This window comes from Delphinus delphis, chromosome 15 (genome assembly GCF_949987515.2).
Source record: "Delphinus delphis chromosome 15, mDelDel1.2, whole genome shotgun sequence".
Taxonomy (NCBI): domain Eukaryota; kingdom Metazoa; phylum Chordata; class Mammalia; order Artiodactyla; family Delphinidae; genus Delphinus; species Delphinus delphis.
Window position 1 is genome coordinate 27,841,684 of NC_082697.1, and position 20,495 is coordinate 27,862,178.

At 51.9% G+C, this 20,495-nt stretch overlaps 1 protein-coding gene across 4 annotated transcripts; it reads right to left on the reverse strand.

Annotated features, from left to right (window-relative positions):
- Nucleotides 1–88: 88 nt before the first annotated feature.
- SDCBP2 (syndecan binding protein 2) lies at nucleotides 89–19,479 on the reverse strand. 4 transcript variants are annotated; one of them, XM_060032844.1, is made up of 9 exons: nucleotides 19,346–19,479; nucleotides 10,148–10,220; nucleotides 9,415–9,481; nucleotides 8,678–8,778; nucleotides 4,578–4,736; nucleotides 3,746–3,921; nucleotides 3,495–3,666; nucleotides 1,397–1,488; nucleotides 89–1,138 (listed from the first exon to the last, which is right to left on the reverse strand). In XM_060032844.1, exons 2-9 carry the CDS (start codon nucleotides 10,199–10,201, stop codon nucleotides 1,084–1,086), a joined length of 876 nt encoding a protein of 291 aa, XP_059888827.1. In that variant the 5' UTR covers nucleotides 10,202–10,220; nucleotides 19,346–19,479; the 3' UTR covers nucleotides 89–1,083. The 4 variants fall into 4 exon arrangements, with proteins under 4 accessions (XP_059888827.1, XP_059888828.1, XP_059888830.1 ...); XM_060032845.1 differs by lacking the exon at nucleotides 19,346–19,479 and adding an exon at nucleotides 11,019–11,065; XM_060032847.1 differs by lacking the exon at nucleotides 1,397–1,488.
- Between the last annotated feature and the right edge of the window lie 1,016 nt (nucleotides 19,480–20,495).

Below are 20,495 nucleotides of genomic sequence, written 5' to 3' on the forward strand. Positions count from 1 at the left end.
TTCTTTGTCCTTTTGATCAGACAGAGTTGTACCTACAGCAGACAGCTCTGAATTAAAGCATGAAAACACAACAAGATCCTTGGCCTGTTTTCTTTATATTGTGTCTTTTGGGGGTGGGGGCGAGGGGGATGAAGGGGGCTCACACTTGTCCCCACCTGCGTGGGAGTCATAACACGCATCCTGGGAAAAGCTGAGCAGACAGATCTTTCCTGAGGTTGAGGGAACCAGAGAGCTGCGTGCTTCTGACTCCCCTCCAGGGGGTCACTTGGCGCACCCCACGCCCCCCGTCAGACCCGTGGGGCCCTGTAAGTGCACGTGTTCCATCCTCTCCAGCACCTTTGAAGTGGTCCTCATGCCCGTTCTGCAGATGCGGAAGCCAGCTACAGTCGCTGAGCAGGGGGTGCGCAAAAGCCAGGGCCCCCTTCCAGGGCCCCACACTGTCCCCCTCTAGTCATCCATGCCCCGGACCGGCGGCATGTGACGGTGGCAAAGCCCAGTCACTGCTCTCAGAGGCAATATGTAGCAAAGGCCTTGGTCTCACCACTGCTTAAAAGAAAACCAGCTCTGGCATGTCATGAGACAGAAGATTCTGGAATTTCAGTTACTTTTGAGGAAGGGATTTTATGTAAAATCAAATCTTTATTCAAAGACAGTGACGGGTTATAACTAAATACAGTTTGTGACAAAGAACAACTAAAGGAAAAAGAAACAATTCTCCCAAAAAAATGTATTTGTTCTCTCAAACCGTAGAAACGTTTTACTGGTAGAGGCAAAAGTTTGAACGGGACCCAGCTGCAACTTTAGGAAGTGTTTAGTCGGCCTGCCTACGTGCCCAGCATTTAAATCGGCTCAGAGAATCACTGCCTGTGGGCCCTGCCCCTGCCTTAGCCCAGTTAAGAGGCTGAGGCTCCAAGAAGGCCAGTGTGTATAAAGGACAGGCCCATGTGATCCAATGTTGCCCCACCCAGAACATGCCCGCCTCGAGACAGCCCCGCCCCCAGGCAGAGGCCTCCACAGTCTGTCCCCTGAGGACTCTCCCTTTCCTGCCGGAGGGTCAGAGGGCTGAGCTGCTCTCCCGTGGCTTCAGATGTCAGGGATGGAGTGGTCCATGGTGTGGTGGAGCAGGGCTGGGGACAACCTAGATACAGCAACAAGGACAGTCGCCAACACTGGCAGCACCTTCCCCCATCCCCGCAAAGCCTGTGCGTGCCTTGTGGACCCTCACTACCGAGTCTAAGACCTTCAAATCACCAGAAGCCACTGGCTAGTGTGAAGGGAGGCAAGGGCAGGAGAGCAGAGGGCGGGCTGGTCTGGGCTCTGCAGGAGCCTTGAGGAAGCCTGGGTGGATGGGAGGTGGGGAGCTGAGGGGGGAGGGGCAGGAGGGGACCAGCCTTACTTTCTGACCATGTGCGCATAGATCACAGTGGGCATGATGGCCAGGTTGATGACGTTCCCGGCTGTGGCCAGAATCTCCGTGACTTCTTTGTCCTGGAGAAGGGGTGAGTGAGCGGTCACCCCGGGGGCCAGGGGAAATTCTGAAGGCACCTCTGTGGAGAGGTCAGCACGGCCCCCGCTGAAGGATGCCACTGACATTCTGACATCAGGGACAGGGCTGCCCCTCAGGTGAACCAGAACGTGGGCCTCCCACCTGAGGCCCTGTCAGTAAAACGAGCGTGCCCCTCCCACCCTCAGCTCGAGGGCCTGTGTGGGCCTGACACCTAACAGGGCCTCACAAACGTGACTTTCCCCAAAGAGCCCTGGGACTCTCACCAAGCACACATGTATGCCGTTGCCCAGGACCCCGTCACACTCGGGTTCTGGACCCAAAGCACAAAGAGAATAACCGTGCAGTGGGGGCACAGCAGGGGCTCCCCCACCCTCTTCCCTGGGCTCCTGTCAGCCTGAGCTGAGCCCGTGTGGTACTTCTTCCTCTTACATCTTGTCGACTAGTGAAAAGAGAGGCCCGCAGAAGCCATTCAGATCATGGGGAGAACAAGAAACAAAAGGCACCTACACAAAGTGTGCCAAACGGTCCAAAGACAAACGCTATGGCCATTGGAAGAGCCTCTGGCCCTTACTCAGACACCATGACCTTTACTTTACACAGGTGTCTAACCCAGGTATGTGTTTTCTTAGCTGTTCCAGGATAAATGGGAGAAGATGTGCTAGGTGGGACTAGTGATGGCCACAGAGTAGAAATAGACAGACCTTTGAGAAGATAAATGATCTCAAGACGCATAGCTATCTGGGGCCATTCAGCAAAGGGACAGGCCCAGTCCTTAGAGCCTCACGCCCTTGTTTGGTAGGATAACTGATAAGTTCATAGGGAAGCCTTGAACCATCAGTGAGGACGAGAGAATCTGCAGCACATCTTAGAAGGACTGCTCTCCAGAACAGTTAAGAACAAAGAACTGTCATGCTTTGAAAGGAGTGGGTCCACTCACACCCAGCAGAGCCAGCCCCTCAGAGCTGGTATTACTGTACTCAGCTTTTTAGCTACAATGGATTCCCTTTGGATCGTCATGCCTGATCCCCAAGGAAGGGGAGAGAGGCAGCAGGAGGGATGTCAGGCAGACATTAGGAAGGACTTGCTGAGCACTGTGCTCATGAGCCAGCAGGATAAGCCTCCAGGGAAGGTGGGGAGACTGTCAAGCACAGGGAGGAAGATGTGCCACAGGAATGGTGATGGTGATGGCCCTTGCGAAGGGGAGGAGAACTGGCTTAAAAGACTCTGCCACCTGTGGAGTGAGATGCCACCGCCCACGCCACCTCTACCCGGGGAGCCCTACCTGTGAGCCCCAAAGCCCTGGCTGCAGCAGGGCAGGGACCCTCCCTCTAAATCACAGCTGGGATTAAGAAGCACTCTCAGTCCTGGTGGTATCAAGTCGGGATAGACCACTCTCACTTATCCAGGGACCAGAAGCGGCGTGACTCATCCTCCTCCAGGGTCCATTCCCCAAAGGCACCCACCCCCGAGTCCAGGGCACAGCACTGGGCCTAGACCACTTGCTCCTTCTGTATTTAAAGATAAAACTCGCCATGCAAACCCCCTTGGGAGGGCAAAAAAAAGAGGTCAGAAATGGACTTCTGAAGAGCAATTTTCTAAAATATTCCTATTACTGAACAAGATCCAGGATACAAACAGAAGTGCCGCACAGAGTAGGGAGGTGTCCATGCAGCCAGGAGCCACCTGGGCACCTACGTCCTTACACAGGTCATCAACCACCCCACCCCCACCCCCCGGCTCCCTGTCACAGCTCTGGCCTCCACGTGTAAGTAACAATAGCTTATATTTACTGAGCGATTACTTTGTGCATGCACTGTGCTCGAAGCTCTGTGTACCTTGTCACATTGAATCCCTGTAGCAGCCTTAGGATGAGGAACTGAGGCTGGGGTGGGGGCAGCAGCCCACCCGCAGACACGAACCTGCCCACCACCTGGCGTGTCCCAGCCCCTGGCATCCCGGGACAGAGCCGCTGCTCTGCCTAGCTTACCTTCAGCCCAATGACGTTCTGCCCGTTCACCTCGCACACGTAGTGGTTGATGAGGAGCCCGTTGCGGGCCGCAGAACTCCCTTTGACCAAAGAGATGATCTTCCCCTTCTTGATGACGAAGCCGATGTGGCCTGTGCTGTCCTTGTGCATGGTGACGGTCCGCTGGAATGGCCTGGCAGGGACGGACAGTGAGCTGGGCCTGGGGCGTGGCTGGGGGTGGACAGAGAGGCTCCTGGGACCCAGCTACTCACCTGTCCCGGACAACCATGACAATCTTCTCAGCCGACGCCTTCTTCACCACCCGGTGGGCTTTGTCTGTGCTCCACCCGACACAGTTGCGCCCATCAATCTGCAGGATCTGGTCCCCAAAGTGCAGCCCCACCAGGGACGCGGGGGTGTTGGCCTGGACCAGCTGCACAAAGAGCCCCTGGGGGAGGCGGTCCCCACAGTCAGCTCTCCCGGCCCACCATGAGCCCAGCTCCCTCCTCCAAGCTGCTGTTTGCCTCCCGATCCTCCCAGAGCCTGTAGGGCACTGGGACTGCAGCTCTGCGCAGCAGACAAGGGCAACCCCATTTTCCTGGCGAGGAAACACTCCAGGCCACACAGCTAGGAAGCAACAGAGTCAGGAATTCAACCCCAACTGGAGGCTGCACCCCCAACCACTGGACTACAAGGCCTCTCACACTGGCATCCAGGGCCCCCGGCTTCCACTGTCTGCAGACAGCCGCCCAGAAGCCAGATCCCTTTGACTGGGGGGCAAGGAGGCAAGGAGCCCACGGAGGGGCAGGTAGAGGATCCCTGGCGCAACCCGGAGCCAGCCCTCGGGCCTTGTAGGAGGGGCTTGAGAGAAAGAGCCTGGCCTAGGGGTCAGGTGGGCCTCGGCTCCCAGCCCGCGCAGCCCCTTCCTTACTGTGGATGGGGCTCCCCGCTCTGCCTCCTCTCTCGCTGGTGGACGAGGCGGCCAGAACCCCGGAGGCGCGCGGAGGGCGGGCAACTCGGGCGGGGGCAGGCGCTGTCCAGCACGCGGGCTCGCCCTCCGCCCTCCGCGGGGCCCTTCCTCTCCCCCGCGACCCCCAGTCCCACCTTGTCGATGGCCCGCAGCCGCAGCCCCGTCTTGCCGCGCTCGTCCTTGCACAGGTGGATCTCGCGCACCCCGGGCTTGACCTCCCCAGGCAGCACGCCCAAGCTGTTCCCGGACACCGGCGCCACCACCTGGTCCGGTGAAGGGCCCGAGACCGCTGCCTGCAGACATCAGAAGAGCAGGCGGTCAGCCAGCGCCTGGGGCCTCGTGCCACAAGAGTCCCCGGGGTGGGAGCAGGGATGGGGTAAGGAGAATGGAGTGGACCTTGGGTCGTAGTCCACCCCAGCTCGCACACTTTCCCGCGTGCGGGCGAGAGGGAACATGGCTCAATGACGCCACTAGGGGGCGTCAAAGTCCACACCCCTGAAAAGCAGCCGGGAAAGTAGGGAGAGAAGAGAGGACAGACAGGTAAATAGGAAAGGAGTCCTCGTTTTCCAAGGCAAACTGGGGTCAGGAGAAGAGCCCTTTAAAATCCACTTAAAAATAAAAGTTCCACAGAAAATAGTGAACGATGGGGGGAAATGGGCTCAAGTTGATCTCTGCCTTGAAAAAAATTAAGGTAAAAGTACCAAAATGAGTGAGTGCTTTCCCCCCTAAGTTCTGGAACAAGGTCAGGATGTCCACTCTCACCACTACTATTAAATACAGTAATGGAAAAACTAGCCAGAGCAATAAGGCAAGAAAAGGAAAAAAAGGCATATAGATTGGAAAAGAAGACATAAAATGGTCACTATTTGCAGATGAGATGATACTTCACTAGAAAATTCCAAGGAATCTACAAGTAAACTCCTAGAACTCATAAGTGAGTTCAACAAGGTCACAGGATACAAGACCAACATATACAAAAAAATCAATTGTACTTCTAAATACTAACAATGAACATGTGGAAGCTAAAATTAAAAATACAATACCACTTACAATCACTCAAAAAAAAAAGAAATAGGTATAAATCTAATAAAACATATGCAGGAATTGTATGCTGGAAATGAAAAAAACACTGATAAAAGATATCAAAGAAGATCTAAATAAATAGAGAGATATTCTGTATTCATGAATTGGGAAAACATAGTAAAGCTGTCAACTGTCGCCAGATTGATGTACAGATTTAATGCAATTATTATCACAATCTCTACAAGATGTTTTGTAGATACATGCAAGGTTAGTCTAAACTTTATATGAAAAGACAAAGGAACTAGAATAGCTAAAACTTCTTTGATAAAAAGAATAAAACAGGATTAATGACTCTACCAAATTTCCAGATTTATTATATCGCTACAGTAATTAAGACAGTGTTGTATTGGGGAGCGACAGACACATGGATCATGGAGCAGAAGAGAGAATCCAGAAATAGCCTCACACAAGGAGGGGCAACTGCTTCTTAACAGAGGTGCAAGAGCAATTCACTGGAGAAAGAAGAGTCTTTTCAACAAATGGTGAGGGAGCAACTGAACATCCGTGGGCAAAATGTGAGCACAGACTCCACAGGTTATACAAAAATTAACTCAAATTCAACCATAAATTTAAACATAAAACTATAGCAGTTTTAGAAGTAAAAGGGAAAATCTTTAGGACCTAGGGCTCAGTGAAATTTCATAGGACACTAAAGCATATACCACAAAAGAAAAAAATCAATAAATTGGACCTCATCATAATTAAAGACTTTTTGCTCTGCAAGAAACCCTTTTAATACGATGAAAGGAGAAGATACACAGTGGGAGAAAATATTTACAAATCAAATATCTGACAAAGGACTCTAGAATAAAGTCTCAAAAGTTGACTTAAAAATACAATCCATTTAGAAAATGAGCAAAAAATATGAAGAAACATTTTACCGAAAAGAATATACAGCTGGTAACTGAGCACATGAAAAGATGTTCAGCATCACTAGCGTTAGGGAAATGCAAATTAAGACAATGATAAGTCGATGCTACACACCTACCATAATGATTAAAATTTAAAACAGTGATAATACCAAATGCTGGCAAGGATGTGAAGAAACTGAAAACACTCATGCATTGCTGGCAGGAAAATAAAATAGCACAGCCATTCTGGAAATAGCTTGGCACTTCCTTTTTTAAAGAATTAACCATACAGTTATAACACTACCTAGGAATTGCACTCCTGGGCATTTATCCCAGAGAAACAAAAACTTATATCCGTACAAAAATCTGTACACATCCATAATAGCTTAGTTTATAATAGACAAAAACTGGAAACAACTAAAATGTCCCTCAAGAGGTTAAACAAACTGGGGGTAGAGACACACCATGGAACACAACCCAGCGATAAAAAGGAATGAACTGTTGATACAGGCAACAGCCTCGAAGGATCTCCAGGGCATGATGCTGAGTGGAAAGAGTCCATCTGAAAAAGTCACACACCGCGTGATTCCACTTACATAACCTTCTGAAATGGCAAAATTATAGGGACAAAAACACGCTAGTGGTTGCCAAGGGGCTGCGGATGGTGAGAGGGAGGCTGGGAACGATTGTGAAGGGGCAACACTAGAGATACCTTTGTGGTGATAACATAGTTCTCTATCTTGATTGCGCTGGTGGTTACAGGTGATAAAATGACATTGAACAACAGACACACATTGTACCAATATAAAATGCCTGGTTTTGACGTTATAGTGTAGTTACATAAAACGGAACCACTGGGAAAACTGAGTGAAGAGCACAAAGGACTTCTCTATCTTCTCAACTTCCTATGAATTTATGATTACTTAAAAATAAAAAGTTAAAATGAAATAAAATAACTAAAAATTTTTAATTATAAAAATGCATTATCTGTCTTTTTTTTTTTTGCGGTACGTGGGCCTCTCACTGTTGTGGCCTCTCCCATCACGGAGCACAGGCTCCGGACACACAGGCTCAGTGGCCATGGCTCACGGGCCTAGCCGCTCCACGGCATGTGGGATCTTCCCGGACTGGGGCACGAACCCGTGTCCCCTGCATCGGCAGGTGGACTCTCAACCACTGCGCCACCAGGGAAGCCCTATCTGTCATTTTTTATCAAAATTTAGGTTGTCCTAATTATTGGGCCAAAGAGGGATTAAATCGATGGATTAAAATTGGAGTATCTGCAACATGACCTACTTTGCTTCATGTGTGTACTTCCCTACATGACTGTCAAGAGGGTCATTTTGGAGAAACACCCCAGGGTGTCACCAGTTTTTCTCAGGGTCCCACATGTCCTCATCCTTTCTGATTTTTCCTATGAAATCCTCATTTGTCAGTGTAGCAGTTCTCATCCTCATTTCCATCAATTTCATGAAATCCTGCGGCCTTAGTAAGATTTGCATTTGCACTGTGCAATCGATTTGCACTGGACCAGGGAGGGGCTGGCAGACAAGGACAGCTGACAGATGGTCCGCGGTGAGGCTGGAGCTGATTGGGAGAGGGTTTGGGACTGATTCTATAGGTGAATACATTTTCAGGAGTGAATATTTCAATGTTATGATTTCCTTTGCTCCCTGAAGCCATGCGGAGCAGGAATCAAGCATTATTGTTTAATTTGGGGAGTGGGGCTGGATGACAAGCCCCTTCCCACCGGGCTCTGCCTAACCATGCAGCTGCTGTCAAGTCACAGGCAGCCCTTCAGTAGAAGCACCCAGGCTCAGGCCAGGTTTAATGTCCTCCCTTCTCCTCCAGCAGGCTCAGGCCAGCAGGTCAGAGGTCAAAGGGCAGGCAGTGGCCCTTCAGCCCCAAGGCCCGCAGGAAACCACGAAACCCCACAGCACTTTTAATGAAGGCTGAAAATACGAAGTGCCATCAAAAAACAGAGGCGCAGGGGTTTCTCTGGTGGCGCAGTGGTTGAGAGTCCGCCTGCCGATGCAGGGGACGTGGGTTCATGCCGCGGTCTCGGAAGATCCCACGTGCCGCGGAGCGGGTGGGCCCGTGAGCCATGGCCGCTGAGCCTGCGCGTCCGGAGCCTGTGCTCCACAACGGGAGAGGCCACAACAGTGAGAGGCCCGCGTACCGCAAAAAAAAAAAAAAAAAAAACAGAGGCGCAGCAACGCTGGGGAAAGAGGAGATTCAAGTCTGTTTAAATGGTAAGACCAAGAAGGAGGGCCCACATCAGGCAAGAGACAAATACCTACCCTGGCACCTTCTGGAATCTGAGGCAGGTTCTGCTGGACTTCGTGGCTGGAGAACGAAAGACCAATATAACCTTCCAATTCCGCCAGGTTTGGGTACAAAACTGATGGGAAGGGAAGGAAGGAAGAAGAAAGGTGTTACTCCGGACCTGAGATTAGCCACACCTGCCTGGCTCCCAGGTGGTCACTCATTTTTATTAAGAAACAGGGCCTGGGGATGCTGTTTACTCCCAAGAATGCAGTATACCCCTGAGTTGGCTCTTCACTCCCAGGAACGCTCGCTGGCACTGTGGGTCCTCCCCTCAGACGGTCTGCTTTCTCCAGGAGCAGCCTGGGATGCTGAGTACCTCATGTATCACTTTGGTGTTCAATTTAACTGATTTTATTTGGCACCGGCCAGACCCGAGGGCAGCTCTGGGGAACTGCATGGTAAGGAGGAGAAGAGCTGGGCCTGAGTTCAAGTTTGCTACCACAGGGCCTGAATCAAGACGGCCACGAGCAGCTCCAGGGCCACCACACATATCCTGGTCTCCACATGCAGCCTTCCTTGGTGGCCCCAAGTCAGGGCAGTCAGTGCCCTCACAAAGCTGCAGGTTTCTCAGTGTCCCCCTCAAAGGGGGGGTTCTAGGGAGGGTCAACCTGCATAGTGCCCACGGCTCAGCGGCAGGAAGGACGCAGGCTCTCGGAAATGTCCAGCAGAGGTCACTCTCAGCCCGGAGAACCCCAGCCCACTCACTCACCTGAAGGCTGGGAGTCTGTTCCCTGCCCCGGCAGGGCGGGCATCCTGGGTACGGCTCTGGCCTCGGCCTGGGGATGGATGGGGAGTGCCAGTCAGCTGTGGCCATGAGCCCCAGAGCCCTTGAGGCCTGGGGCTCCCTGAGGCTGGGGCTCAGGACATTAGGTATGCTGGCGGCCTGAGGGGGGGTGTCCATGACCCTTGGAGTAAATATGGCGTCTGCAGATGTCCACGCTTCTGGAAGGAGGTTCTCCCAGGGGCCCGCGACCCACCAAATGTCACAACTCGTTTACTACCTGAGGCAGCCAAGGCAGATTTTCAGTCGAAAAGCCCCCAGTTCTCAGAACCCACTAGGACCTCACGTGGGACGGAAGGAGAAAAGGGCTTCTGGGGGCCGAGTAGGCCAAGCGCCACGACCACGGGGTTTACTCTGGAAGCTTGTCCTAGAGCATGGGTTCTACACGAACCCGGATGCAGGAAGCACTGGGATAGAGCAGGCACCAGACGGCCGGTCTGCAGCTGCTTGGTCTTCTCCACCTGCTGTAATTCCATTGCCTTGGCCTCTGGACACCGGCTCTGCCCAGCAGGCCCTGCAGTGGGGACCTGCATGCCCTGGGGCCAGTCAGGAACTCCCAGGGGTCCCCAGCACTTGACCCAAGACAAGCCTCCCTTAGCTACCCTGGCGCTATCCAGAAGGCCCCGTCAGGGGACCCCAGGCTGGTAGCCTGGCACTTTACCTGCATGGCTTGGTCCACCTTCAGGTCCTCCAGAGATGGGTACAGGGTGGACATGGCTGCTGTTTGGAACACGCTGCAGGGTACAGAGGGTGAGGAGGGCTGAGGGCTGAGAGGAGGCACGGACGTGTGCCACTCAGTGCTCTCAGGACGAGAAAGATGTCACAAAGGTATTATTATCCCCGTTTTAGAGCTGGGGGAGCTGGGATTTGACCCAAAGTCTGTTTGGTTCCCAAGCCTGTGCTCTCAACCCCGCAAAAATCCCATCCCACCATGTTCAGCTGACTCTGGGCTTTAGAACCTGAGACCCGGGGTCACCTAGCACATGCTGACCAGGCAAAGCAGGATTGGGGGCCACGTCCTTCCCTGTCCTGTTTCAAAGGTCAGACAGGCTTATGAGGTCTGATCACTCAAGACCTAGATCCAGTCCAGCTGGTGGGTAGTGAGTACCTGCTGTATACCCGGCCACCGTCAGGGGTTTGCACAGCATCATCCCACAGCTACACAGGGTTCAGTCCAGCGTCAAGTGGGCGGGGACTTAATATTACAACAGAAAGGCAGCAGGCGCTTTAGTAGTCCTCCCCAGCCCCCACAGGCCTCTCCATCTCTGGGCATTTGAGCTCCTGCTGCATACCAGCCACTTCCGGTCTCACTGGTGACTCTTGATCTTGACCACAATGAGGTAAGACCAAAGGCAACTCTTAAAAGCATGCACACAGACTGTAGCAGAATTTATACACTCAGTAGAGCATTGCTCCAGAGGGAGAAGGAAATGGGGGAAAGCACGACAAACATTTACTGAACGCCTTCTACCTGTCCAGAGGAGAACCAGGGACCTCGGAGCAAGGTACCAAAAGAAATTCAGAGAAATTACCTCACAGAAATGCTTTATTTCCTTCCTAGTTGAAATGTGAGGAAGGAACAGTTTGTCTTTCTGGATTCTTTTCCGTTTACCCACTAACACATTGTCTCTGTCACGTCTCCGGGCCTTTGTTGGGCCAGTCGTCACTAGCTGGATGTCTCTGCCCCGCCCTCCCACCCTGGCTTCTCAGACAATGAGGTCACTGCTGCTCCCAAGGGCCCTGCCCTCAGAAGAGACTCTGGGCCAGCCTCCGGCCCTGGACTCTTCAATCGTCCTCAGTCTGTCTTCCCACCTGAACTGCAGTTCCTTGGGGTCAAAGGTGTCCTATTCACCCCACTGGGCCCACATTCTCTGGACCAGGTCCAGATCCTCTGGGCATCTCCCCTGAGTGACCCACAGGGGCTAAGATCATCTTCATCCATCCCTGTTCCTCATCCTTCCTCTGTACCTGCTGCCTTGACCCTTGTATCAACCTTAACACTCCCCAACGACCTCCCCCATCCCTCCTAAACTGCCGTCAAATCCCATCTCTCCCACATCCCATCCCTAATCCCCGTGCTGTCTGCAGACCTCCACCATCTCCCCGCCCTTCTGCAGGTACCACAATATCTCCAATGAGTCCTAGCTCCTCTATTGTTGTTCTCCAGCCGCCAGGCCCTTTCTGCATGAGCCTGGAATGTCACGCCCTGCTGAAAACCCCCAGTGGCTCCACACTCTCAGAATCAAGCCCACATTCCCTTTACGATTCCTCCAAAGATTGGAACTGGTGGCTCAAAGGCCAGATGCAAACATTGTAAAGCAATTATACTCCAATAAAGATGTTTAAAAAAAAAATCTGTTGCCAAGTGCTTTATACATTCAAACTAGCCCCCAAATGCATAACTCAAGACACTGCTTTTTTTTTTAATTAATTAATTTTATTTTTGGCTGTGTTGGGCCTTCATTGCTGCACGTGGGCTTTCTCTAGTTGCGGCGAGTGGGGCCTACTTTTCATTGTGGTGCGCAGGCTTCTCATTGTGGTGGCTTCTCTTGTTGCAGAGCACGGGCTCTAGGCACGCGGGCTCCGTAGTTGTGGCTCAGGGGCTCTAGAGCGCAGGCTCAGTAGTTGTGGTGCACGGGCTTAGTTGCTTCGAGGCCTGTGGGATCTTCCTGGACCAGGGCTCGAACCCATGTCCCCTGCATTGGCAGGCAGATTCCCAACCACTGCTCCACCAGGGAAGTCCAAGTCGCTGCTTTTAATAATCTAACTTCACATTGCTCCTGAAAAACACGACATTCTGGCAACCCTGGACCGCTGCTGAGTGGCTACAGCTGAGTCGCAGCTGGCTCCCGGGCGTCCCAGACCCCACCAGCCTCTGCTGTCTCTTACATCAAGACCGCTTTACTCACTGGCACTGAGACCCTATAGACGTTTGCTTGCACCCCCCTGCCTAATTCTCCTGCTTTCTTTTTTGGTTTCTTTTTTAAAGAAGATGTTGGGGGTCAGAGTTTAATTTATTTATTTTTGCTGTGTTGGGTCTTCGTTTCTGTGCGAGGGCTTTCTCTAGTTGTGGGAAGCGGGGGCCACTCTTCTTCGCGGTGCGCGGGCCTCACTATGGCGGCCTCTTGTTGCGGAGCACAGGCTCCAGACGCGCAGGCTCAGTAGTTGTGGCTCACGGGCCTAGTTGCTCATGTTGCGGCATGTGGGATCCTTCCAGACCAGGGCTCGAACCCGTGTCCCCTGCATTAGCAGGCAGATTCTCAACCACTGTGCCACCCGGGAAGCCCTCTCCTGCTTTCTTTCTTTCCACACATCCTTCTCCCAACCCCCACCCTCAGCTTCAGCCATAATGAGCTGCTTTCAGATCCTCGAATTAATCGAATTTTCTCATGTCCCCAGGCCTTTGCATGTATTATTGTTCCCTCTATTTGGAATACGTTTCTACCCCCTCCACTCCCTACCTAGCTAACTCCCAGTTATTTTCAAGTCCCAGACCAGAGGGCTCTTCGCTTCGGAAGCTTGCCTTGATTTGTGCTCCCCCCGCCCCCAAAGCCCCCTCCTCATCCAACTCATGTTCCTACTCTGTTGATCACTCACTACTCCCGTAGTTGCCTCTTTGTCTACCTATTGGGAGTTCCAGAAGGGCAGGAACTGGACCTTCTAATTTGCTATGGAACTCCTAGCCCCTAGCACGGACACCAACGCAATAATATTTCCAGAAGCAATGCATTCTGCCTGGGCTTCCACTTTTCTCCTTGTAAAGTAAAGCTCTGATGTCCTATGGACATGCACCTTCCTAGGATGGAAACAAGGATGAGAGGTCCCAAACAGGTTTTGTTCGCCTCTCGCAGACTTGTTTTTTTGTCTTCATTTGAATTAGTGCCAACATTTTAAAATCTGGAGATATAAAATTCTTCACTTCTAACTTGTACAGAAAAGAAAAATCACACTATTTGGCAATGCAAGAGCAGGAATCATACACGGCAACAGTCAGCCAGGCCCAAGTCGCAGCCTGCCATAACATGGGCTGCACGCACCTCCTTGCTTCCCGAAGTGCCCATCCAGCTGACTTGCGCTGCCTGCTTGGCTCCTGCAGGCAGGCAGCTGCAGATCTTTGCCTTAGCCTTTGGGGCAGGAATGATCATCTCAAGAGGACAGGGATTGTCCTAGGGGGTGAGAGAGACTGGCCCTGACCTCCTTTAAATCAGCTGGGGGAAGAGACCACTTCGTCTGTGGTCTTCTCCACTGTGCACACACTCTGGGAAACTTTTATCTCGGGACAGTCCTCAGGAGGTACCATCTGCCAAAAACATGCCCTGCTACCAGGATCACACATGAATGACAGGTGTGAAAATGAGGCACCCCTGCCCTGCTTTTTCAAACACTAAAGCAGCAGAGCCGGTTATATTTTTAGCAGCTGCCCTCTGGGAGAGCAGAATCAGAGATCTACTTCTTGGAAATCACTCCCAGGCTAAGACCACACAACCCTTCCTCTGTGTCTGGGACCCTTTCACCATTGCCACCTACTCTGGGTCTCAACTAAGGTTTGGGCTCTGGGTGGAATCAAGAGGCAGGTTTAGCGGTTCATGATATAGTGGGGAATGGCTCCCTGCCAGCAAATATGCGTGTCTCATTAAGTCATCCATCTACTCATTCACAACACTGGAGTGTCCACTGCGTGCTAGCAACACTGGATCTGTTTCAGTCATGCTGATCCCTCTGCTTGGCACACCACCCTTCTCTGCACGGTGCTCTTTCAAGGCTCAGCTCAAATGTTTCTTCTCTGGTTGGCTTTTTCAGACCATGGGACCCCCTGCTAGTTGGCCGGGTCTTCATGTGTTCCCAAACTGACTTGTACCGCCCCTACTGTCAAGTTATTTATTATATTGTATGATTACTATCTGGGTATTTCCTCATACCGCGCCCCAACTCGGAAGGGTGGGGACTGTGTCCTGTTCACCACCCTATGCCTCCCCACCAAAGCAGCACCCAGCACATGGATGCCGGCAAAAATTGCTATTCGACTGAATAAATCAGTGGTTTTCCAAGGAACAGATTGGAAATTTGTGGGGGCATTTTTGGGTGTCACATGACTGAGGGGACACTACTAGCATTTAGGAAGCAGGGAGTAGAGACCCAGACCTCCTGTAATACACAGAACAGCTCACCCCAACAAAGCTGTCCTGCACAACTTTCCAATACCCTGCCAAACCTTCATGAAGGCAAAAAACCTGTTTATAACCTGTTTTATATACAAATACAATGAAACTTTCCCTGGTTTTAATATACAATATATTATCCAGAAATGTATACACCAGCTTAACCGAGGAAGTTATTGTTTTGTTCACCATTGTGGAAAATCACTGTCAATCCTTTTGAGCTCAGGTGAGTCACCAGAACCACCCATGTGTGCCTGCGTTTGTAGCTGTCACAGTGATGGCACGCCTGTATACAAATACATTTAACCTTCGACTCAAGATGCCACATACAGAGACTTCCCTGGTGGTCCAGTGGTAAAGAATCCGCCTTCCAACCCAGGGGAAGAAGGTTCCATCCCTGGTCGGGGAACTAATACCCCACACAGCCAAACAAACAAAAGATGATGAATGTAAACTTTGGCAAAATTTAGTTGAATACTATCTATTAAATCCAAACTTACTCATTTTAAGTTAGGTACAGACGTGACCAGGTGTCATCCAGTCTGAGCTTTCACATAGTGAAGGGCATATTCGTTTATTATAAATTACTTTCATTGCTCTCATTTCTACTTTATAGTACAGACAGGGCATCACGTTTATTTTTTTTTAACCCGGGGTGGGGGGACACTGAACCACCACTCAAGACGAACCCGCCCCCTCCCTCAGCCTCAATTTCCCGCTTTTTGAATGCAGCCAGGCACAAAACTCCGAGCACTCGGGCACTGGAGAAAGCCCCAACGGTTCCTAGGGCCTGTTCTTCACCCCAGGCCTCAGTTTCCCAATCTGGCCAACGATCTGGGATCAGAGCTCTTCAAACGACTCCCCACCCTGACGCTCCGGTAGCTCCAAACTCCGCCTGAGGCGACCTCCCCTGGTTGCTATGGGTTACAGCGCCTGCGCAGAAACCCCGCCAAGCCACTAGAACGCGCTGGGATCGCTAGGGCGCATGCACACAGGGCTGCGCGTGGCTACGGGCGCTTCCCAGGGTATCCTGCGATTGCGGGGTGGCAAATGGCGGTCTCCTTGCCCCGCGGGTTGCTGGCCGGCTAAACTCACCCGGCTTCTTGCTTTTTCCAGGCGCTCGTGGCTGGCGCCTACACGCACACACACACACACAAACAGGTAAAGCAGCAGAGTAAGAGATGGGAAGTCTCGGTCAGGGTCTGCGTCCGCTCTTTACGCGCCTGGAGTCTACGCGGATCAAATCGCGCTTTAAAGGGGCGAGTGTCCCTTCGCCTCCCCACGCCCCCGACCACTGGTCCATTAACGGCTTCCCGAAGGGGCGAGGGTGCGGTTGAGCCGCCCCCTGCTGGCTGATAAGATTCCGTTCTAAGGCAGCTGTGGGAGGGAGGAGGGCAAAGTTGACACGCCTGCGCTCCGGGCTGCCTGTTGCTCAGAATGAAGAGGAAGCTCCCTCGCTCCCTAGGATTTCGGAAGCTCCTCGGATCCCCGAGTATGCCCTACCGTTGTGACTTCACCGTCCTTCCCACCATCCCAGGTTTCTTGCCCGGCCCTGACTTCCAGTCCTAGTGCTGAGCTGCACGTGCCCCGCCCCACTCCACGAAGATTTACTCTGGAATCCCACCCAAGAATGACTGAGTGCCTGCCCCCCAGGGTAGAGGTCTTGGGCTCGGCCAGGCAGATCACTTTCCACAGCAACAATGGACCCACTGCACATTTTTAGAGATTGAGGCAGTTGGGTTTGCGGGGTGCAGGATAAAAGTCTAGGGCAACGAGGAAGGCCTGGAGGAAGGTAGGAGACGCCTAGTGGACCGTGAAGGATGGAGGTTCAGCAGGGTGAGAGTGCAGTATGTTACTCCAGGGATAGGGAGGCCCAGGCTCAAGAGTCCAGCTGCCTTCCAGATCTTTACTACCTCCTGCAGTTTATTCAAATTGAATTCATTTTTCCCCAGCTTTGCTGCCCCTCTACAGTGACACCACCAAATGCACCTCACGGTCTGAGCCAGAAATCTGGGAGTTATCCTCAGCTCCTGCTCTCCAGCCATACCCAGCTCTTGCCCTCAGGAGAAAATATGAGACTTCAACTTGATATTCCAGTCTCTATGATGTGACTCCTGGTACCTTCTCCACTGACTCCTGGTGACCTCCTCACTCTTGCACACTCACCCTGCATTTCATTAATTCCGAACTCACCCTGCTAGTTCATGCCTCTGTGCTTCTACAGGTGCTGTTCCCTTTGTCTTGAATGCCATTCACACCTCCCCCCAGCCACCACCACCTTGTTCATCTGGTGAACCCCTCTTCTTTTCCCCCCAAATCCCCAAAACCAAACACAGCGTTAGGCAAGCCTCCCTCCTCTAGACCACAGAATCTCATATTTGCCTATTCATCATTCATTCCACTACTGTTCATTAAGCACCCACTGTGAGCAAGATCTTCTGCATTTCCTGGGTTGGATTTCCACTGAGCTGTATTTGTTTGCCTGTCGCCCTCTTTGGTCAGGAATGTCGCTCATTTCTGAAGCCCCAGTGCTGTGCCCACTGCCTGCTACACAGCAGGCATCCAGTTACTGTTCCTTAAAGAAGTAGAAAAGCAGACCCAAGGGGAAGAGAAAGCCCCAAAAAGTCCTTTGAAGAAAAACCCTGGCCTAGAAGGGAAGTGAAAACAGTGCCCTGATGAGGTAGATTGAAAGGCTGGCTCCTGCGGTCTGACAGTGGAAGAGTTTGCTCAGTTCGGTGCTGATGACTTCCCGAAATTAACTGGCTCCTCTGAAAAGAAAGGAACCCATCTAACCTATCTCACCCAGAGAAATTTTCCTCTCCCACTGCATTTTCCAGGATTTCCATCCCTGAGCTGCTGTATTCTGAGCAATAACAACTCCCACAACAAAGCAGCAATCAGGTCCTCAGAGACCAGCAGGGCTGAAAAAGGGTCGCCAGCCCCCATCTTTGGACTTCGGAATGAGAACACTCCTTTGGAACACTTTGTTCCAAAGAGCTGAAACTATGGGACGCCCACTTGTTCCCGTGGACAACTCATCCATCCTTCAGAAGACAGCGTGCGGGAGGGAAGCGTGGGTTAGAGTGTCAGAGGAACAGCTCCTGGAAGGCCAAATTAGCCCAGGGACGTGGTGAGTTGGAAAGGAAGAGGCTGTTGCTAAGCCACCAGCATATACTCCCCTCCTTCTCTCAGGCTGTACTACCTGCTGGAGAAAAGCTGTGGACTTCTTCAAGGAGTGCGGACACTCCTGAACCCAGGCGCAGGAGAGGCAGAGTGAAGCCCAGGACCTTGGAGGCAGGCAGGATGGGTTCAGACTGCTGCCTCTGACTTGGGAGAGCAAGCATGGACAAGTCCCTTCGGCATGTCATTCATTCCTTTGCAATATGGGTAACAATACTTGCATCACAGAGTTATTGTGGAGATTAATTAAAAGATTCTTAAATAAAAGAGATACGTACAGAAAGCACTAGTACATAAAGGGCATGCAGTAATCGTTAGCTGTTGTTCATTCAGTACATTTACTGGGCACCTAAGTCCCAGTACTGTTCTAAGTACCAGTAATAAGGCAGGGAACAAAAGAAAAATCTGTCCTTGAGTGTCACTTTCTAGCTGGATTAAATAAGTGCTTATGTCACGTTAGGTGGTGGGAAGAGATGGGAAGAAAGATAAAGCAGAGTGGAGGGTAGAGCCTGGAGGTGCGGAAGAGCCTCACTGCCAGCGGGTGGGTGGGTGGGGTGACAGGTGGCTTTTGAGTAAAAGCCTAAGTGGGGAGGGAGAAGCATTGAGGCTGAGGGCAAGGCACTGCCCTCTGTTTAGGGAACATCTGACCAGTGAGACTGAAGTCAGTTCATAAGGGAAGTAGTAGGAGAGGAGACTGGAGAGGTAGTGAGAGGTACTAGGTCCTGTCTAGTGGGTCATGCCGAGGGCTTGGCATTTACTCTGATGAGATGGGAGCCCCTGGAGAGTTCTGAGCAGCAGAGTGACATGGTCTGACTTTCATCTGGAGGATAGATTAGGGGGCACGGGTGGACAGCGAGCCCAGGCGAGAAGTGATGGTGGTGCAGTTGTTAGTAGTTGGGGCCACCGTATGTACAGCAGCCAGTGCAGTGCTGGCCCAGCACACGGCAGCCCCATCTTAAGCAGCATTTTCTGAGGCTTGCTGTGTGGAGGGCATGTTCCAGCCCTTTATATCCATTGCCTCATTCAGTTCCCCTGATTGCATGGGAGTTCCCGCAGGAGGAAACCAGTGTTCAGATCAGGCCACTGGCCCAGTTCCCCCAGCAGGTTCTCCTTGCCGTGGTAGGGAGCTTGTTAATGGAAACAGCTTCAGGCAGAGAAGTAAGTGACAGAAACTGAGGCCCCCACTCAGTTCCCTGTGGGAGTTGCTCTTTGGCTTTCCAGGGGCCCATTTCAAGGAGCAAAGTGTGGGTCCCATCTCCGTGAGAACTGACCCAGGCAGTGAGGAGGAGCCTGGAGCCCTTGTGATGTCTGGATAAGTATCACCCAGCCCTTGAACCTGGCCCAGGGCTGGGCTCAGAAGAGGAAGCCCCAGTTCACATTTCACTGCCAGAGAAAAGCACTTTGAGAGAAAAAGGCCTGGAAGTCCCAGAAGGGTCAGGACAGGGAGGGAAGAAGACAGGTGAGAGCAGGTCTCCCTTATCCCTGTGCCCACCTCTAGGGGCCCCTTGCCCCACTCTTACCTGCAGGCCAGGTGCTGCTGCTCGTCCTTGTCTAGCCACTGCTGATGGAGTCTGGTCCCCTCCCTGGAAGGTGGCGGCCCTTGTCCCAGCTGGGTTCCTGCTCCCTGGTCAGCTGACTCACCCAGGACTGGGATGGGCCCAGGTAAGGACCTGCGGCTGACTCAGCCTGCCCCTAGGTCACCAGGCTCCAGAGGAGGGCTTTGGCCGTAGTCTGGATGTGGAGGTGGGGTTAGGGGCTCACAGCTCCTGTTGAGAGGGTGATGAACCAAGACTTCTTGGCCTTGAGGAAATCGGATTTGGATTGGACAACCAGTCCTGCTGAACTCACTGAGGGCAGTTTGATGGGTCTTAAAAAATGGCCGTACCTGGGCTTCCCTGGTGGCGCAGTGCTTGAGAGTCCGCCTGCCGATGCAGGGGACACGGGTTCGTGCCCTGGTCTGGGAAGATCCCACATGCTGCGGAGCGGCTGGGCCTGTGAGCCATGGCCGCTGAGCCTGCGCGTCCGGAGCCTGTGCTCCGCAACAGGAGAGGCCACAACAGTGAGAGGCCTGCGTACCGCAAAAAAAAAAAAAGGCTGTACCTTGTGACCCAGCATTTCCTCTTGTAGGAATTTGTTACAAGAAAATAAACAAGTAGGCAGTGAGGTCTCAAGGCCCACCGTGTTTCTTATAATAGAGAAATCTAGAAATCCCCAAATGCCCATCGCTAGGGCCGGTTAAATAAGGCAGCATCTGTGGAAGATCACAAAGCTGGCAACGTCATTAAGGAAGAAGCCATGAGGAAGTGTTCCGGCAAGACATTGAAAAATCAATATCGTGATAACCATCTTGTGTTTTGTCTTCATTTTTTGAAAAGTGAATATGCACTGAAAACAGTCTGGGAGGGCATATCCTAAAACGCTGGAAATCCGGATGGTGGGATTGTGGGTGGGGTTTTGGTTTGTACTTTTGTGTCTGTTTCAAGGTGGTGGGGTTTTGTTTTGTTTTCTTTTGAAGTTAGTTTTTGCTTTGAATGTTTATGATTTTTGTCATGGGGGGGATCAAATTAAGGTTAATTGTTTTAAAAAGGAATTTAGATGGGTTGTCTCCGGGAAGGAGAACTAGGGGGCTGTGTGCTGAGGTGGGAGGGGATTTTTGAATAGCGCACTTTT

Coding starts and splice junctions, on each gene's coding strand:
- SDCBP2 (XM_060032844.1), bottom strand. CDS start 10,201: ATGTCCACCCTGTACCCATCTCTGGAGGACCTGAAGGTGGACCAAGCC. Junction 1,489..3,494: donor AGAACGTCATTGGGCTGAAG/GTAAGCTAGGCA, acceptor CCCCTTCTCCAG/GACAAAGAAGTCACGGAGAT. Junction 1,139..1,396: donor TATGCGCACATGGTCAGAAA/GTAAGGCTGGTC, acceptor TGCTGTATCTAG/GTTGTCCCCAGCCCTGCTCC.